This window comes from Antrostomus carolinensis, unplaced genomic scaffold, assembly GCF_000700745.2.
Source record: "Antrostomus carolinensis isolate BGI_N321 unplaced genomic scaffold, ASM70074v2 scaffold13086, whole genome shotgun sequence".
Classification (NCBI taxonomy): domain Eukaryota; kingdom Metazoa; phylum Chordata; class Aves; order Caprimulgiformes; family Caprimulgidae; genus Antrostomus; species Antrostomus carolinensis.
The window spans coordinates 115,709-136,622 of NW_010321237.1; the positions used below are offsets into that span (position 1 = coordinate 115,709).

A 20,914-nucleotide genomic window follows, 5' to 3' on the forward strand; every position below is an offset into this window, starting at 1 on the left:
GAGGTACTAAAAAAGGCAAGCTTCAGGTAGTTTCTCAAGAGATAACTAAAGACCTAATTCTGCTTGTAAAAACTCCTGACTCAGCTGGGAGCAGAGCTGTTGTCTCACAACACCTGCGCCATGTCTATAGGACTTTCCTGTGATTCCATGTGAGCACTCATTAGAAGCAGAAATAGGAGATTCATTAATACAAATAATTTAAGAATTTCTGTGATCTAAGATCATTACAAACCAACATTCATCAGTCACCAAAAAAAAAATGAATAGTAAAAGGTATCTGCCCAAAGAACTTCCACTTTAAGTACATTTATTTTGTTCCTAGAAAGCAGCACCCTGACAGATAGGAAATAAACCTGGTTATTAATTTTCAATAATGATGGCAAAAAAATTAACTGACCATGTCATTCATTCATTCATTAATCATTTCAGAATTAAATAACCAAATACAGCTCTTAGATTGCTTTTAGAATGAGGAATGGTTAAATCAAGAATAGTGACAACCCCAGTAAATCAGAATTATTCTTATATCTCAGGTCTGTATTGTTAATTTAACAGGATTGATAAAATTACATTCTGTCCTTTAAAAAAATAAATAGGCAAAACATAAAAAACTGTCAGTTCAAGGGAAGAAAACTTTAATTACAAACATTTGCAAAAAGGAATATTTTATTTTTTTCTTCACTAGTTTTGAAACATGGACAGAAAATGTTGACACGTTTCCAGTGATGAAAGGTGATTTCAGATTCACTCTAAGCTCACTGAAAAACCTTTCTGCTAAGATGCCAATTACCTCCAGAATTGCAGCAGACATCCCTTCTGAAATGGAGCTGTTCACCACAGCAAAGCACCTTTTCATAGCAGCATGAAGATCATCCTGTGGCACCTCCGGTAATAAATGTACTCCAGGTGCCCTAGAAATAAAACACATATGAATAGGACACCTCCTAAGAACGTGCTCTAACAATACTTCCTAAAACTTAAGGCAATGACAGAAGGTGGTCAGAGCAATTCAGGCATGGTTCTGATGCTAACAGTCACTTGCCCATGGACAAGCCACTTTACCATGCTTTCGTTAGCTTTCTATCTCTGAATGTGGTTATAAACTCAATACAGTGTACATTGCTATCTGACACTTCATGGTCTGCTGTTCTGAAGTTTTATAGTTGATCACTTAACACCACGCTCTGTTAACCACAATCACTCTCATAAATGAAGGAGCTGAGTTGAATGGATGGGAGAGCAATTTTCCATTAAAAAAAATTGTGCAATATAGGGAAGATGCATGCAGAGATTTATGAAAAATACACAGTTTAAATACTTAGGGAAATCAGATGCTCAACTGCAGGAGATGCTGACTTTTCAGATGCTGGCTTTTGGGGATGGAATGTAGTTCTAGAAGATCTATTCTGCTTCCTCTTTTTATTATAAACACTCTTCTGTTCTGAAGAGTTACATTTCTAAATGTGCTGTCATCTTCCTCAGATTGATGAAGGTAAATCAAATCAAGGGTGAAGGGTGGAAAAATAGGGTAATTAGGTGTTCAGTCTCAGATGAAGTGAATGAGATCTTTAAGACTGGTGATAATTTTTGAATAGCCAGCATCTCCTCTGCTTGATGAGCCTGCTCCTGCCCTTTTAACCTTGACATGAGATCACTAACCTAGATGGAAACACAAGTGTATTTGACATTAAGACCAGCTCCCTATCATCTAGACTTTGTTAAACATTGCTTTTCTGATTGTGCAGTAACATGCAGTTTCTGCAGAGAGAAATAATGATATCAACTGGAGTATAAATGCATGATTACAGGAGTCACGTTTCCCATTAATAACCTGATAGATAACAAGAAACATTATCTCTTGCTCCAAAAATGTAATTGCAAAACACATATTTTATGCAGGTTTTATTATCAGATATTATCAATCAGAGATAATATAGTTGTTCTGTTCAAGTCAGACAATTTTAGGTTCTGCAGACATACAAAAAAATCTCGCTTCTCTAACATTTATATTATTCAATTGGAAAGCATCTAAGGACAGAAAAAAGCTATACAGGGTTATCTTGTCCATCTACTCATTTACCCACCAACAGCAAGCATGCAAAATCTTGCAGAAGCCAGGATGAAAGAAAGAATGAAAAGACCCCCAAATCACACTAAATCAGATGTGATTTAACACAAAACATTAAGAGATCTACTGGTTATTATAAAATTTAAAATGAATATAGAGAGTTGTGCATCTGTGTTCATTTGTATATGCAAAAGAGCATTTACATACATGATTTTAAAAGCTAGTCAGCGAACTGCTTTCACCTGGAGCAGATAAAAGGTTTAACATTAACTTCTTACCTGTCAACTTTTTCCTTAACTTCACTTGTAAAAATTGGATCAACCTAGAAAGGAATACACACAGAGGTATATGGCATTGCTTTAGCAGTATAGCATATGTTTGAAATACCCTGAAAAGAAAAATACATTTTAGCACATTTTTTACTAAAATATTTAAATGCATGAATGTGCTGAGCTTTAAAATCATACCACAGATCTGTAACTTGGTAGTTATGTTTGACTTTTCAGACAAATGCTCTCATGAGTGATTGACACTTAAAATACCCAGCTAGTGTGGGAGCACACAGGATAGTAGAGCATGAATTGGCTACTCCACTCTAAACCTTTAAGTGACTGCTCTATCGCAGTGTAGCTTTGGGCTACTGTCAGAAGGGGAGGTAACATTTCTCCTCCCCTGACATCCCTCTGGCTGCAGGTACTAATTAGAGCTAGTTCTATTTAACATGAGTGACTGTTTTCAGATGACTCTGCTAAGGCTAACGTGATTCAAATGACTGATTTGACAACTTACTGTCTAAGTGAGGAACAACACACTGATGTGCCAAGCAATTGTCCCTTTATGCAAGGAGTAAGTCATGTGAGGAAGGAAAGGAACTTTTCAAGCTTTAGTTAACACAGGAAGCAATCTGCCTGTAAACTGAGACAGTCAAATAGATGTTATGCACTGACAGAAACATTTGTCTGAAAATTAATTAACACAAAATTCTAAAATGTAGTCTAACATGAAGGCATGCTAGAGTTATTAAAAAGTTGTCTAAGCTGGGCAATTACCTCCAGCAGGTTCATTTACAAAGCTTAATTATGTCTGGTATTTTCATTAACATGTTTAAAAGAAATAAACAGAACTTGGAAATCCTTAACTAGACAGGAAGAACAGAATTAGACACTTTTTATTAAGGCAGACTGACCATATTAGATTAATTTCTGATAGCTTGCACAGCATGAAGCAGTTGTAAGTACTAGGAACAACATGGCTTATTTTTTAATGCACATTAATATTTTGGTTTGGTTTTTTTTTCACATTATGAGAGAGAGAACACTAAAAAAACATTTTAGAAAACTTTTGGAAAAAAGTAAAAATTTATTTTATAACTATGATTGTGTACATTGAACACAAGATTAATTATTTCATTAAAACAGGGCTTCATAGATGAAAAGATTCTACTGAATCACTCTTGCACTAAGGAATGAATTCCTACTGAATGCAAGAAATAAAAGGCTCACATAACTGCTTAAGAAAGTATTTTTGGTAACAGCTGGGGGGAAAATCAGGTGCCCTTTCCTGAGCACTACCTGATCCTGGTGACAGAGTATGATACAAATCCATACACCATGTCATGACGCAGGTTCCTTGGATATTTCATACTGAAATTCACAATTGCTATTTCTATATAAATATATTTTCAGCGTTTTCCCCAAAGTACTATTTTGATGCAGACTTCCTCTCATGAGGAACTATACTCTGTTTCCATTAAAATCAGTGGAGTACTTGCAAGTGATTTAATGAGCAGTGGGATATGGTCTTTTGCTCTTCTACCTTTAGAAGGATGAGAAAAACTATAGTCTGTGACTCATAAAATTTGTAAGGTATTAATTTCTATCCCATCTACTTCTGTGGAAGCCAAGAAATTGCCATCTGCCTCATAAATAGAACAATCTTTTAAGCTGTATTCTCCTATTGGTAGATATTCCAAGAAGCCTGGCCTGAATATGAGAATTCAGTTAAAATATTACTTTCAGGATGGGTGTAGCAATGACTTAGAGAAGTGATCCCCCTGAGCTACATTTAGGAACTTGAGGGGGCACAGTTATCTAACCACAGGCTCAATATAACAGAAATTAGATACAACATAAGCTGTTTCAGTAAGTTGGAAATGCACTTAAAAAGATGTGAATGCTTCCAAAGCCAAGTGACTATGGCAGGATGCCTAGGAACTCAGCACAGGCTCAGAAAAAGCTACTGAAAAGTATGTTACTTCCACCACAAATGTCTCCATGATCCAGTTCTACAGGTAGAGTGGTTTTTGCCACATTTTATTTCGTTACCTATCAATGTAGCAGGCAAATATGATCATCAGTTACCTATCATCTTTTGTTAAAAAAATCATCCACCCAGAGGAAGAGCCTTCAGAGAGCTGCACATTTCATCAATTTAGCAGAGATCAGAGGAAGGCAGCTTGCGTTGTATGAACAGTTTCTATCAGAACAGATGACATAAGATGACACATGGAAAGGGGAATGAGCACATAGTAAGAACCCCCACCTAAGAAGACCAGATATGCTATTCAGGAGGTCTCTCTGCTGACAGGCAAAGAAATATCCAAGACATATTTGACAGAGTAGAAAGTTACAGGTAAACATTGCACAAAGAGGAAGGTGCCTGTTAAGCACAGGGCCTACCATGATCAAAAACTAGGAAATCTTCTATAAACACGCTATATTAAATTACTGTCATATAAAAATTAACTCAGACAAAAGCAATGATCCAGAAACAACTTCATTATAATGCTGGGACCACTGTGGCCCTCTAGGGCCCTGTATGGAAAAACAGGTCTTAATACATTTAAAGTTCCATCAGAATATCACCCAGAATACTAAAGAGAGAAAAGCTGTATTTGCAAGCATATTCAATATGGATAGGAAGAATTTGCTCAGTTGCTCGGGTTTCTGAGGGTTTGACAGCAGCTCTGGGAAAGGAATCAGATTCAGTCACAGCAGCAGGTGACCCTGCATTACAATTTTTATCTGATCGATTGTTGAATAGGCTCAGCAAGACTGAGCTTCCACTGCAGCTGAAAACACAACTGTTGTCTGCAATGCAACACAATCTGCCTGCAGCAAATGCACCAGAAATGCAAGATCCTTGCAAATGTACTAAACTCAGCCATCCTACATCATGTTATTCGTATACTAAATGCTTAAGGAAATTCAATGTCTTCTGGCTTTACCTGAGCTCTATTACTGCATTTCAGGACAATTAACAACTTGTAAAAAATATAGTTTTAATTCAGCTGAAATAATTTAGCAACTAGGATTTAAATTAACAAAACTTCAGGTCTTAAAAAATATTGAACCTTTTAAATAAATATTAGAACAGTTCATGTCAACATTTCTAACAAAAGTTTCCTTTTCAAGGAGTTCTTCTTGAAGAACAAGAACAAGGAAACAAAGGGTTATAAGAGATGTCAGCTTAATGGTAGCAGTAGCTCTTACCTTTTAAAATAAATCTTGGTGAGTAGGACACTTACTGGCAGAATTTCATATTCCTCAGCAGGCTAAATAATTTGAAATTGGACCTTTGTCTCCTATCTGATTTTCCTAATTATCATGCTCTAGGATATTCTGGAGCAGGTTATTAGGCCTCCTCTAGTTGCTTAGCTTAGTTGTGTCAACAGCTGCTTCATTTTAGAACTAGCCCAGAAAATATACAGTAGGTAACAGCCATCCATTATAAAGAGATGGGCTACACGACCCGAAAGGTCCCTCCATCTGTGAAGGCAGATATTCAAATGAAACTGACAGAGTAGAAGGGCATGGGAAGAAGTGGGACAGATGAAGAATAGCTGTCAATGAAAACCAGTAGCGTGACAAACACAGCAATATTCTGTACTGTCTACAAGAATGGTTAAGAATTACACAGAGAGTACAAATGGGCTTCAAGAGGTTACTCAACAGCTGGACACAAGTTTTATGTCCTTAACTTTTAAAAAGTTTTATAAGCTTTTATTGAAATATAGAGCTGCTGAAAATTAGCTATTGTTTTAAATTTCATTATAGAAATTAATAAAATGAAAACTGTAAGAGGAGATAAAAACTTTACATTATCCAGGACCTGATCCTGATGCGTTACTTAGATTGCACTGTTTGAGACACTCATGGATAGAAAATGTAAAGAAAAGGTTATAATCTTCTGGAAGAAAAGCAGAAACCAGTGTGTGGGCCTTTTGTTCTTTATATTCTCAATTAATATAATCTTAATGTCCTTTTTTAAAATAGTCACAGTAAACATCACTTGCTTCACAGATACCAGCACTGATTTTTCTTGTGGTTTGAGAAGTAACACAAATTAGAAAAGTAGAGCCAAATAGCAATAGAACTGAGATTTATTTTCATGCTTTAGCAATATTTTAGGTCTATGGGAAAAAATATGTTGGAAAATGTTTTAAGGAGGTTCAGTCCTTGATCCTGCCTATGCAATGCCACAGGGTTATTTCTGGTAGCTTACTGTAAAGACGTTATCTTACGAAAAAGTGAAGCAAATTTAAAAGCTGACTAAAATGTTTAAAATCCTCACTGGAGGCAGCAAGTGCATCTTTTGATACTAAAGCAGAGCTTCATTACACCTACTCTAGATTTGCCTTCCACATCAGTTCACTTCCAAATAAATTTGTGTATTAGTGTGGAAAAAAATGCAGAAGAAATAAAAATGTAAAAACAACATTTAAAAATAAAATTCTATGTCCCCAAATTTACAAAGAACAAAACTGAATGCAAAAATAGAAAAATAGTACTTATTTGCCCATTCAGAATTTATTTATTTTCTTATAAAACAGACTGCCTGCAAGTTTTCAGGCTCACATGAAGATGAATCAGAGATCAGACTTACAGAGGGACGCAAACACATTACCCAGATGAAACACTGAAACTTCTAGTGCCCTTTTAGCATCACAAGAGTTTGTTTCATATGACTCTGCTGCCTACTTAGACCTTTTCAGCTGGTGAAATTAAAGCTATGGGCTGCCTTTTCAAGACTTCTGCTGCTATGGATATACGTGTAGCATGACTAATTTCTTTCTTAAAAGTCCTGCAGTAAATTTTCCTAGTTTAGCATAAAGTATTTTCCCTTGACATAAGCAACAATCTAGAAGCAGAAGCGGGACAGTGTCCCTGCAGCTCCAGCTGGTCCCTGTGCAGGGCCATGGGAAGGTGTGGGAATGAACCTCATTTTGCACAGAATTAGGAGAAGCACTTTGGTGGCTCAGAGGCATTTTTTCCCCTTTCCCTCATCAATTTAGAGTGTGGTCCCTGCTGTTAAGGATCTGGGCCACAGCAAATACTGTGCTAGCAGATATTCAGGTAGTGTATTGGTTAGACTGAGATTTGGGAAATATTCAGGTTTCTCTCATGGTTCTGAAAATAACCATGCATTTTGTAGTTTTGCACTTTTTCAGCACTGTGCTTAACAGAAATAACAAAAAACATTTATATGTTCATGGATGGTTCCTTTCTAAAGGCCTCAGTTTCTGCAGGTGAAATCAGAAAGATCTCAAAGTGGAAATAACTGGAAAACAATGGTAGATAAACACCAAGTTTTAAGAGACCATTAGAAAAGAAAGGTCTGGTAGAAAATTTGTGCAACCCTTTACTCCCTTTTAAGCATTCAGAACAGACTCAGACTTGGCTAAAGTAGTGCATGCTTCAGGGAAGTTCAATCTTGTTACTTCCTGAAAAATCATGCTACTTGATTTAAAAATGATGGGGTGGAATTGGAAGGGTTCAACAGTTTTTCTTGTTTATCTTCATGCTTCTTAAGCCCCCATTTTCAAACCTTTCTCCACAACTTGAAGAAGATTATTTCAAAATAATGACTGTGATAGTTTTGATTTTAAACTCTTTCAGGAGCTGGTGCTCCATGAAAAGCAAACTGTTGCTGAGAAACTCATGACAACATTTTGAGACAGCAACCCAACTGCACATTTTAACTAAAGAGAGTTAGCAATCACAGAAGAGCTGACATTTAACTCATTGATTCTGTTGTGAAAAGTGAGAATTAGAAGTTGTAACTTTCAAATTTGTTAAACAGCATCTTTATGACTTAGGGGGAAAAAATGAAATCTCAGTATTGGCCAGCATTTTTACTAAAATACATACAATTCTTTTGGAAAGAATAATATCAACTCTAAGCTTAATCTGAGATGTGGACATATAAGAACAACTTAGTTTCTGATTTTATTTATTTTATTTAACCTCACCTACTCTCTCAGATATCTGTATCCCAGGCTTTAGAGCAGATTCTAAATGTGAAACAGACTTCACCTATTTTATTTGCCAGCTCAAGCTCTGTCCTTGCTGTCTGGTGTCAGACAGAAACCTAACATCATTTTGCACCTGCTGACAACTGTTAATTGTGTACGAATTGAGACTACCAGAAATGGCATCAAAATCTAAATGGAATGGAACAAAGACACAATCCTCCACGTGAGCAAAAGATGTAAGAAGAGGGATAATGAGCATCTGGTATCACCTCCACAGTATTAAAAATCCTCATTAACAATACTTGCTAAAAAAGTTCTTCTAGATGGTAACTTTCTTTTCAAAATATTTGATAGGCTCATTTATAAATTATTCATATTGAAATAGGCATTTCTTTTACTTGCAAGAGTTCAGATTTGTAGTGCTTTCTGATTTTCTAAAAAATTTTGTACTATCCCACAGGTATAAAACCAGAAGCCAATATTAGAATCCCAATATTTTGATACTTTTTATCTTCAGAAGTTGTCTCTGAACTCAAAGGAAACACTAAATGTTTTGTTCTAAGAGACCATAATAGATTAATAGCATTATCAATCACGTGCTTGAGCTAGACATAAAATTATAGTAATCCAGCTGTAAATGCCCTTTATAAAACTAGCCCAAGCCTTCTAAATAAAAAAAATCAGTACATGTAAAATCAATCTACAGCTGCTATAAACTATTTTAGTGCTATTGATAAAGGTTTGCATTAATAAAATCTAACTAAATAGAGTTGGGCTACCTCAGTGCATATCCCCTTAGAAAAACTCTCCTAGCTGCTTTCCCTTTTGCAGTGCTGAGGGAGGAGGCCTTTTAGCTGAACTTTGGAAGTCCAAGCACTGGAATTGCTTCTGCTTCCCCAGTTTAGACCTGTTGTGAACAGCCTTTACAACTACTAGGTTTGTACCTTCTTATCTCTGTAACAGTTAGAAGTCCTCTGACTTAGGTTCAGTTCGGAAAGAATTACTGCAATATCTCAGATGCAAAACATAAAAATAAAATAAAAATTACAACTTACTGCAGGTCCAATTATGCCCAGATGGACACTGGGATTGTCTCTGTGCCAATCTGAAACAGAAGAGGGACATCTTTTTTATTAATAAAAAATATTATTTTTAATTTAATTATTTCTCTGAAATAAATGCAAATAGCTGTATGAATAAAGAAGAACTAGATAAATATTGTATTACTACTTAAAAGACTGAATGTGTACCAGATTTCTCATTCAGCCCTCACATTACTCCTCAGAATTCAAATTATTAGCATATCTGAAAGTTAGTATTTAGCATTTCTTCTTCATGCAATCTCCTGTGATTCAAGGGTTATTTAACTAAGCTCAGATATTAATTTTGAATCATCTCAAGAGAACAATGCTCTATATAATGCAGTGACTCTGGCCACTAAGACAAAATGATTTTAATTTTTTCCTATGTAAAGGAACATGTGGAAGCAACTGCAACCATTACAATTAATACTCAGTTATATACACAAGAGAAATCTGCTTTTTCAATACCAGAATAGAACAAAAACAGCTACTTGACTTCAATAAACTACATTCATTACTAAGCATCACAAGGTAGTAAAGGCTTACAAAAATAAGCTGGAGACTAAATTTCCAACTTGGAATACCTGAACCTTTTAAGACATAAACAGAACCTGGTAAAACACAGGAACTTATGTGACTATGAGAAAACTTCAGCCTAGTTTACTGTGTTAAGCCATAATAATGGGTGGTAAAATTTGCTTGTAACTTCTATGATATTAATTAGCACACATGCAAATCAGCATAACAGTCACAAGATAGTAAGATTAAAAAGTTATTTTGAAGTAGGTGAACTCTTCTTTTGTCTTCTATTAATATTGTATGTAACAGCAAAACAGTTTTCCCAGCAAGTAACATCATCAACTATTGCTTTGATTTTAATGCTCTGTTATTCCCAGCAGGCTGGAAAAGATGCAGTACAGAAATAATGGGTTGAACAGATCAACGGTTACATGAGCATTTCTTTTTTAAAATGCAAATATATTATGAAGTTTTCTGCAATGGATAAAACAGCTTATGCCAAACTTCTAAACATTAAAAGAAATACATCTGAATCCAGGGACAAAGCAAGGGTATTCAAATAGCAGGTACCTACCTGAAAATACATCTACCAAATACAGAGGGTCTTTGACTCTTCGAAGTCCGCATATCAAAAGAAACAAATGTAAACTGCCTGTATCTGTAGGAATGTCTGTAACAAATAATTTTAAAGGTCTGAATGCAGGTAAAAAAGCTGAACACTCCAAATTGTTTCATGAATGAGCACATAACAGTGGTAAAAGCAGTAATAGTGTGGATTCTGAAAAATTCTCATTTATTGTTCCCTCTGCTTCTCGCTCTCATATCAGTCCTCAAATCAACTCAGGGGAGAACTTAATCATGAACATCATTTTATAGGGCACAGGAGTTTATTTCCAGAGACGGTGAATGTGCAGGATTTTGGAGCAAAATCCAGTGGCTGGTATTCTTGAACACCAGAACCCAGCTTTGACTGACTTGGCAAATATACAAATCAGTGTGTTTCTCAATATTTCTACCCATAAGAAGAATAAATTTGCATCCATATAATAACTCAACACCTATTTCAATGGCTATAGGGATTAGAGCTCTTGATATGACACTTTTTGTTATAAAAGACCAGGTAAATGTGCCATAGTTACCTATCCCTAATATGCCAGCACTGCTACAGAATAGTGAACTAGAAGCTAAATTATTGCAAAGCATTTATTTTAACCTTACTGCTAAGAAACATAAAAGTAAAATAATTTGGGGAAAAAAATCTCAACATGGGAGTTTTTAACACTGAAAATCTCTCTTGCAAATACACAGCAACAATCCATAAAAAATAATTTTGTAGGCTATATTAGAAAGAGAAGAGCTGATGTATGATACTGCAGTTGCCATTGGCTCTGTGACAGCACAGTTAATTCAGAACAGACTTCTGGAGAAGGGTCACTATGTGATGAACTTTGGTAAAATGTGTTTATGATAAAACAACATAATTCACAAATTGCTGAATGAACACACATAACAACAACATAATTTAATACACACTAGAGGGCTGGAAATGTTCATACTTGATTTACTGTACTGAACAAATCAGTTTGCTGTCCTTCAGTTCACCTACTAATTGAGTTCATGGCAAGGATGGATGACACGTATTATCTGACACTAGGCAGTTCCATGAGAAGCATCAAGTTGCTGTTCTTCAGCAGCAGGTTGCTGAGGGACGTTCATGCCTGGGTCCCACACGGGGCTGTGTCACATAGCTACCAGGAGGGCTATGCTGCATGGTCACACTGACTGTCTGTGGGATTTGTGATTAACAGAGGAAGGCAGCAGGAGGGTTGTGGTGGCACAGTGGTCTGCTGATGCTGAACACTGCAGAGCTCCCTTCTCTGAGGCCTCCTCCTCCCTTTCCCTTCCACTCTCCACCAGTTGCAGGAACAACTCAGCTGCTTATACAGCATCACTGAATTGCTGCAATTTGTACTTTAAGATCACTCAAATTTGGTACCAGCTTACATTTCCTCACAGTGTTGTATAACTTAACTGCAGGGGCTGCTCCAGGCCCTGGAAGAAATATGCCAGGAATATCTCCTCGCATGTCAAAGACCTGGATTAACATGAGCTCTGCATCAAACCTCTATTTTGTGGGAGGGGGAGAATCAAAAAAGTAGTGATTCACAACATACTCAAGTGCTATTGCCTTTAAAATTAAAATCCAGTTCAGGGACTTTTAAATGCTCCCTGTCACAAGGTTCATTATTGAATCTGTTTCATTTAACATAAACAGCTTGAGTTGTCAAGAGTGGCTGCAGCAGACACAGTAAGCAATATTTTACTGGTTATTGGACCAAGAAATAATTTGTAATTTATAGTACCCAAGCATTTGGATTGAAAAAGCCATTCTTCTGTGCAATGGGCCATTAATACTGTTTGGTTTTAAGACATGCAGCCGTGTTTTCAATTCATGACATAAACTCACACAAAACAAATTACTAGAAAGTGTCAGCAAAATTCAGATTGCATTTTAACTATCCATATGGCACAAATATTAATTTTAAATTATGAACTCCCACCTATTGATGTTCAGCTCTGGTTATTTTGGAACAAACTTAAAGTCAGCGCTGAAAGCTCAGTCAGACAGTAGTGAGAAACCAGGTCTTCCTGTTCTCATGTAGAGACTCTAGAAGTATTGCACTCTTGATGTGACAGTACCCTAATCAACATTAACTATGCTTGAAATAGCTGCTTCTTTTTATCTCTTAACATCATTTTGTTTCTATCTTATAGCTTTCAGTCTTTTCATTTTATTAGATAAGGGTTTAAAGTGCTTTGACAATGAAAAGCCCTAATAGACCAATTCATTATTTCACTAGTGAAATTACCTAAAATACTATTTATTAATGAAAATAACACACTTATTTGACCTTCATTATTTTGAAAAGACATACACAACCTTGAACTCTCACTGAAGACTATCCTCTTCATGCAACTTTACAAAGCCCTACTTATCTGTCATGAAATTTTATGCACTTTTCTCTGAAATAGCAGATATTTGGTATACTGGCTACAGACTGGATCCTACATGGCATTTCTAAAAACTGCCATAGAAGGTCTAGTCAAAAAAGGATTTGCCTCTACCATTCAATTTAGTGAAATGAGAATCAGTTGTAATTTTATTTTATGCTGTAGATCTTAGTCATCACCTAATTCATTTTTACAGGCAGACTTTCCCAATTCAATCCACTTAAGAGGCATATAAAGACCTTTCCTGAGAAGATCACTGCCACTGCTTAGTCCTGGGAGTTTACTCATTCTCTGTCTACTTAACATCAAACTTCAGCAGCGCTTGTGTATCTTGTTAGCTTTCTGCTCATTCACTGAAAATGGTTAAATTCACACATTAAGATGATGTGTGCATCAGTATTCTCCCACCTGTTGCTTTCTCCAGCCTTGCTATCACCCCTGCTGGGGAAAAAAAAAAGATATAGCCATTTGTACAAGAAAGCAATCATTTTAGTATGATTTGTCCTCACAAGAACACTGAAAAGGGGACCATATTAAGAGAAAAACTGTAATAACTGCCTTTACCGGCTATAGCCATTAGCTGGGTGAAAACTGGTATTTGAAATAAGATATTTTTCTTTTTTCCTTGAGCTTAAACAAGACTTTCAGTATGTGAATCTTTGCTATTATTCTGCCTTTCCCAGATAGGCTACTTAATCTGTGATAAGGTACAACCGTCTCGTGTGATTCAGTTCTGAAATGGAAATACATCAATATGGCACAATCAACTTATTTGCTCTTTTATTCACTGTGTCACTATCTTGCTTGAATGACATGCAGACACCCAAATAAGAAAAAAATGCTTGTGTCTTTCTCCCTATGTCTGTTAGTGTTACAAACCCAAAGATTTTAAACAGCACACTGTGCTTCATTATCTCTTAGCTGATGCATCCTTCTATTTGCTTTGCAAAAAAAAAAAACAACAAAAAACCCCACCAAAATGGAAAGATTTGTACATAATCACTGGCAATAAAAAGAAAAAAAAGACTGTCTGGTACATGTTTTTCAGTCATCCTTCAGAATCACTATCCGCTAAATTCAAGTCTTGCCACTGTAATCAACATCTCCTTCAGTGTCAAAAATAATTCTTTAATGTCAGGAAGAGATTCTCCTTTAAACATGTGTTGTCAGTGTTTGTCTGTTGCTGTAGTTTGATTTGTTACATTGGCTTTATCTATAAAAACCAGCTGCATGTTGGCCACAGCCAGTCTTGAGCTTGCTTAGCAGGTCACCTGTTTAACAAGATATGAGAGGTCAAAACAAGAACAGTGATTGATAGGATTATAAAAACTCATTCCTATCATCAGCTTGACAGTATGCTGTCCTAATATGCCACACGGGACCATGGGGACAGTAACAAATGAACTGCAGGTGAGCTAAAATCAGTCAGACACAGTGGCAGATTAAGACTGACATGGAACTCCCACAGTCACGTAACTCCTTTTTCATGATGGAGCAGAGGTGGTATTATGCTGCCCAAAATTGAAACACAGCAATGTAGCACTGGCACTTAAAATTTCAGAGAGGAATTGCATGATCACAAGGGTATCCAGCTGCTGTGCCAGTACATTTGTTGATAGCATTGGAACCTGGCACAAAATATATTGGCTAATAGATGAAATGTGATTAATACTCAGGATTCATGTTCTCCTGCTGGCTATGATTCTGAGTCATGGCATGGTCTAGAGAAAGTTTCTCAAATCTAGACTTATCCATCTAGACTTACCCATTTATCTGCATGCAGGTTTAATAAATACTTGACATGAAGCAATGGCACTGGGTTTAACTTTTGGTAAACTGTTTTGAAGTCTTCAGTTGCAACCCAAAATGAGAGAATGGAGCATATTAAAAGTGGAAAATAGTTTAAAACTGCAACACTGGAAATAAGCAGTTTATTATTTAAGATTTAATTGGCTTCTAGTTTGTTCCATATCTGAAACTGTGTAACTGCCACATCAACTATTTAACCATTATGACACACTGTGATATTTACACTTCAGCCTTTATAAAAATCTATACTAAGATGCCAGGATAGCAAAACATGAACACAGACAGCTAACACAAAAGCCTAAATAATTTCTGAAGCATGAGTAAGGACATTGTTTTTCTAAGAAAGGCGAGAATAAGTAGAAGTGTTACCTAAACAGATCTTGAAAGATCAGATTCATTTAACTCCATCCCTCTAGGTACTTTCAATGTAGTAATCATAGATGTTCAGCAAAAATAAATGTATTACTGCAAATCTTTAATCTTACTAAAAAGCTGCAGACCTCTAAGTGAATGAGTAATAGCAAACATTAGCTTGTTGAGAGGTAAAGCAGCAGTTTGAGAACATCTTAAGTGAGCAATTTTCTCACGACTTGCTCAAATAAAGAAAATAAAAATATTTTTTCTTATTTAAAAGTCTTTACTGTGTTTTTGTAGCATGTTTTCAAAATCTCTAGAGAGAAGAAAAATACAAAAGGAACAATGTGATTTTTAATTCAAGGTTATTATTTTGGACCTTAACCAACAACCTCACAAAGCTAAAGTTCTTAAAATGTGTTAATTCCTTTACAGCTTAAAATCCAGTTTGCACTAGAGGTTAAGTATATTTTATAAAGCATATCAATATTGGACTTTCAGGTTATAATTTAGGATACAAAGATTACCCTGCAGCATAAAAAAACAGTCTGCAGTCAAAACATTTCTTATTAATATTAGCTCAAGGACGATCAAAGATTTTAAGATCAATTTTCCAAACCCTGATTTCATGTTCACTGTTGTATTCTATGGACCTTTAGAGAATAATAGCAAGTCCATATTATTTGGACTTGGTCATCCATTTTTGTTTTTTTCAGAAACAAAATCTAAGCTATGACAAGATGGGGAGGGTGAATAACCTTTCTCATTTTCCTTTCTGTTTACTGTGAACCACAGAAAAAAATTTACTCCTCTATAATTGTTCATCTATCCATCTCTTATGCATCTGAAAGTATTACCTGATCTCCTAGAAAAGGAAATACATAGGTTTAGTGCTGAGATTTCAGACTCTAAGATGGTTATTTTATTCTCTTGAGTTTGAAACCTAGATAAATTTCTCCAACTCTGGCATGTGTGTTTAATACTCTAAATCTTTCAATCTGTAGTTATTCTTTATGGTCATCTCCCTACACACAGCAAAAATGCATTAGCTCTTTTAGTCTTTTGGCACTGAGGGTTTGATTTTGTGGCTCTTTCATAAGTCAGCTACTAAAAACAAGTTGCTCAGACCAGCCAAGTCCTACTGCAGTACAACTTCAACATGCTGTCTTACTTTATACTGGCACTGAAGTTTCTTTAATGGAAGTCACTGATGACACAGAACAATTATTAGCCCAATTAGGTCTTATTTCAGCAACATACTTAACCACCTGCAGTTCTCAAGCATTTATTCATGTTTTATGAAGTTGAGCTTTTATTTTATGAACCAATTAGTTTCTTAGAAATTAAGGGGAAGTGGAGGTAGTAACTATATCCAAAGTGTTTATACTGCTATTCACGTTCAATGTTGAATAGTTGCTAGAGCTGCTGATATGTTTGTGAAGACAACAGGAGTTAAATGAACCTGTTAACTTCCAGGGGCAGGCTACTAATCCAGAAAAATTAGACTGTAAAATTCTCCAGCAATCCTTTTTTTCCCGTTTTTCACAATTTCTAACAGATCAGACAACAAAAAAGCTCTATGCTTTCATATCTGTTAGGGAACACAGTTTGCTGTCGCTATCGTATCATTATTTCTGTGGTCAGTTATATATCTGTACAAAGTTTTAGTATTTAGTTTTTCTTTTGTGGTCTTTTTTTCCAGCATGGCTTTAGAAAAATATAATGCTGCTGTAAAACCCTGTCTGTGTCATGACAGGTTATGTAAACTTCTCAAGCTCTGAAAATAGCTGTGCTATGAAGCAGAAATTATCTGAGAGTAGAAAAATCAAACTACAAAAGTATATTGCATATTTTATTTGATAGTGCAATAAGCATCTGATTGTATGGTTTTAAGTCACCTTCCAGGAAACCAGTTTTTAGTCTTATCTGTTGGGTAAATGAGCTTTCTCAGTTCATTAGTATAGCCTTTGTTTGTTATCTACATCTTCTAATCACATGATGTCTAAGTGTTTATCAGGGTATACAACTTCCAAGCTTCAGTCACATTCCACTGAAATCAAAAGGAGCCTTTCATCACGGTATGATGACATCAAGCCTGTCTGTGATCTTAAGTGGCTATGATCCATCCTTGAGCTAAATTGTTAGAGAAGATCAGTCTCAGCTTTTGCATTTACTTTGACTGTCATGTCATTTTCTGTCAATCAATTTACAGCAAAAGCCCGAACTTTCATTGTCTCTCTCAAGTCTACAGATAGGCATCTAAAATTGCTAATAAAACTGACTATGCTGTATATACATTCCTGTATTATAAGGTCAGAGAAAAACATTTTGATCATCTGGCCTGACCTCATAACTGACACAGACATACTTCCTTAAATACTCTGAGTTACTAAATATACTGAAAACAATGTCTTCTTGAAGTCTGTGTTCAAATCTGCACTTGGTTCAGCTTTTTAGTTTGCCTACCGTTGCTTACAGTCTCTCATCCACATAAGACAAGCTCTGTGAAGCTGACTGTAACCAGAATGCAAATTATATTTAAGAGCTCTTTTTTTTGTAGATTTAGCCACTGAAACACACATAAATGTTTTAACAGCCAGCCAATGAAAATTCTGCAGCTAGGAGCTAGCACAGGAACACTACACATCACCTCTGCAACTGAAGTCTGCTGCTGAGACCATGAAAAAAATACTAATTCCATGATTTTGTACTGAGATTGTATTGCACCCATAATAACAACAATAAAAAACCTTTCACAGCACTACCTCAGTTTGTATTAGGCAATTGCTATTGATGTTAGTGACTCAAACTATCAGATTAAATGTACAAAATGTTGGGATTCCTTAGCTTTTGGTTTAGTACCATTCACCTTTGGGGACTGGGGGGAGTCTCCCACAGTAAAATGTATTTGATGCATTCTTCCACTCACTTAAACCTACCATTAAATTAATTTTCAAGCCATTACACTAATTTAAAAAGACTATTTATGTACTGGTTTTATATTTAACATGAGTCAAACGTTAAAGCTTTTCAATGACTGAAAAAAAAGGACAAAGAATATTCATAAGATGTCTGTTCTATGAAAAAAAGTCTTGAAATATTCTGAAGAGCCTATTTCATTTCAAAGAATAACTTGACAATGTATGGCCTGATCACCAAGGATGTTTAACACTGATGTCTCAAATGTATTATAATTTGCATTCTAGGGCATGTGCTGTTTCTTTACACTCAGTCCCGAATTTGACAAATGTTCAAGGATACTGCTAAAGATACAGGCAAGAGTTATCTGGAGAAATATTTCCCCAAAAAATAATTAAATTCTTTCAAATATGGAAATAGAACTTCATGAAAAAAGTCTTTTTAAAAAAAATTATAAATGCCATGAGATGAACAAGATTGGACAGCTTTATCTGCATAAGAGCTAGGGATCTTTTCAAGTGCACTTCATTGTACAAGCCTACACTATCAAAATCATATTCTTCTGAGAAAAACTGCCTTCTATTTTTGATAGTTTTGTACTGATTGCTCAAAGTTTAGTAGAATTTTAAACACTTTAAAACTACAAATTTCCCAGAAAAACAATTCAGTCAGAACTCCTAATTAGTCTGTGGTAAGCACAAAGGTACAGCCAAAAAACCTGCCTCCATTTGCAATATTAAAAGAAGTGGAAATGTAGGCTGCCACCAGAGATGGACATAGAGACAAGATTGATAAAATAAATGAGATGAAACAGTCATAAAAACCAATACTGAATAATCTGATGCCAGTTTTCAAGTTATTATTTAAGAGGCACAGATGTTGAGTCACATTTTAGTTTACTTTTTGTGTACATTATGAATTATTTTGCACTTTTGCATTAGTACACATTAGGCAAAAAACTGTGTCTAATATTTTAGATGAAATGTGCTTTAGGGGGAGTTTCCCCCTCCTCAATCTGTTGACTGCTCTTTTAATCATAAAATGGTGGGACATGAGATCCAATCAGCACTACAGCTGTGCTACCAAGTGACAAATCATTTCACTTCAGAAAATTATTAATCTTAGTGGTGCTGTGCTTGTGTGCCGTGATTTAGTGAGAACAAAATAACCTCACAATGCTCAATTTAAAATTGGACACCAGTTTTGAATAATGGCACACATTTACTGATGTGATAAAGCAATTGCCTAGTGAGGATTCATTTGTAACAGAGGGAACAGTTGTACTATCAGAGATCAGATTGATGAATATAATATTGAAATATTTTTACTACAGTAAAATGCCTACAATTTTTTCTTTCAGGGAAAGATAGCTGTAGCAATTAAAGCATTGCCAAGATCAGGTGACTTTAAATTAGGTCATCTGCCTTACATGCCATTACTTCGGTGAAAACAGAGACAGGCTCTAGATCAAGACCTAATAATAAAACATCAACATGTATTTCCCTTCTTCACCACTTCTTCACCTCACCTGCTCTTCTGCAAGACATCATCAGTTTCTACAACGCAGTTGTAAAGCACAGCAAGCACAGGTATCAGTGCTTTGGTCTAACTTACCTTCTGAGGGACATTGACCCATATTCATGACCATTTTATCTTTTGGTGCAGTTCAGCCCTGGACAGACCAGCAATCTGGAGGCAGTCTGGGTAGTTTACTAGCAAGACTGATCTGATTGATATTCTAACTGCATCTAGTATTAGAGTTTCTCATTTTTCATACTATTAAGCCATTTTATTACATAATCAGATAACCTTCACATTCTAAATTTCTTTCATCATTGAGATCTACTGAGAATAAATAAAGTGAATATAGAAAAAAAGTGAGTTATACCTGCATTTTGTAGAAATCTATACCAGTCAAATGTTTCACTGGGTGTAGTCTTAATTCCTGTGTTGAAAAAAAAGGGAAACTCAACATGTTTGACTTGTCCCTGGATAGCTGAACTATGGTTCTTGAAGTCTTGCTCTAAGAAAACAGTATTCAACATCTTGTGCAAAATCAGACCGAGGGTATACTCCTAGGCTAGACCTAGAACTTCAGTATACTTTGAAGAAAGCTCACTGTTACCTTATCTTTCAAATTCCTACTGTAAGGCATCTGGGAAAACTTTTTTTAAAAGCACCAAATGAATTGAAAATTTAGGCTTAGACTGAAATATTGCCTCAATTAAAGTCAATGGCAAAAAGCTCAACTTCAGTGGAGCCAGGACTTCAAACTCCACACCCATTTGACCAAAATATTTCTGGGGCAAAGAAGGTAGATATATAAACATTCATATAATAAACACAAGATTCAAATAAACTGAAAGCCTTAGTCAATATTTAAAAATTCTCACCTTGACTTTGGACATATATTTTCTTCCTAGCATCTGGCTTTAAAGAGAAGGAGAAGAAAAGTAACTTTCATAGCTCATCAAAAAAGATACGTTCAATCTTTAAAAAACCAATAGAATAACAAAATGCACATCAGAGTGATTTTCTTTTGACTACTAAAAATCAAAACAGACATGAGAAAGAAATATTTAAGTAACACCAAAAACCAATAGTCAACAATCTAAATTTCATTTACTATGAACATTTACAGTATCAATCTATTTTGCAATTAACACAATTACCAAGTTAGCAGAAACATATTTTTTAGTTTATCTCTGTATCCCTTCTCATAATCATTAGCCTTCTTATTGCATAGAAAATGAAAATATTTTCCTAGAACAGAATGACTTTCAACTACAGAACAGCCCTAGTTCCCAAAAAATCCTGTCTTGAAGGAAAAATGATAGCTGGTTTTGAAACCACAGTCTACACTTATCCATAAGAGAATTTCTAAACACATTAGGCATG

The 20,914-nt window shown here is 35.5% G+C and overlaps 1 protein-coding gene across 1 annotated transcript in view; it reads right to left on the reverse strand.

Moving 5' to 3' along the window:
- Positions 1 to 20,914, reverse strand: part of GLT1D1 (glycosyltransferase 1 domain containing 1) — a 43,924-nt gene that overhangs the window by 11,744 nt on the left and 11,266 nt on the right. The window contains exons 5-10 of the mRNA XM_010169867.1: positions 20,410 to 20,446; positions 19,905 to 19,961; positions 10,497 to 10,592; positions 9,377 to 9,426; positions 2,347 to 2,390; positions 791 to 911 (exon numbers count right to left, since the gene is read on the reverse strand). Coding sequence (XP_010168169.1) covers positions 791 to 911; positions 2,347 to 2,390; positions 9,377 to 9,426; positions 10,497 to 10,592; positions 19,905 to 19,961; positions 20,410 to 20,446 — 405 coding nt within the window. The remainder of the gene's footprint in view (positions 1 to 790; positions 912 to 2,346; positions 2,391 to 9,376; positions 9,427 to 10,496; positions 10,593 to 19,904; positions 19,962 to 20,409; positions 20,447 to 20,914) is intronic.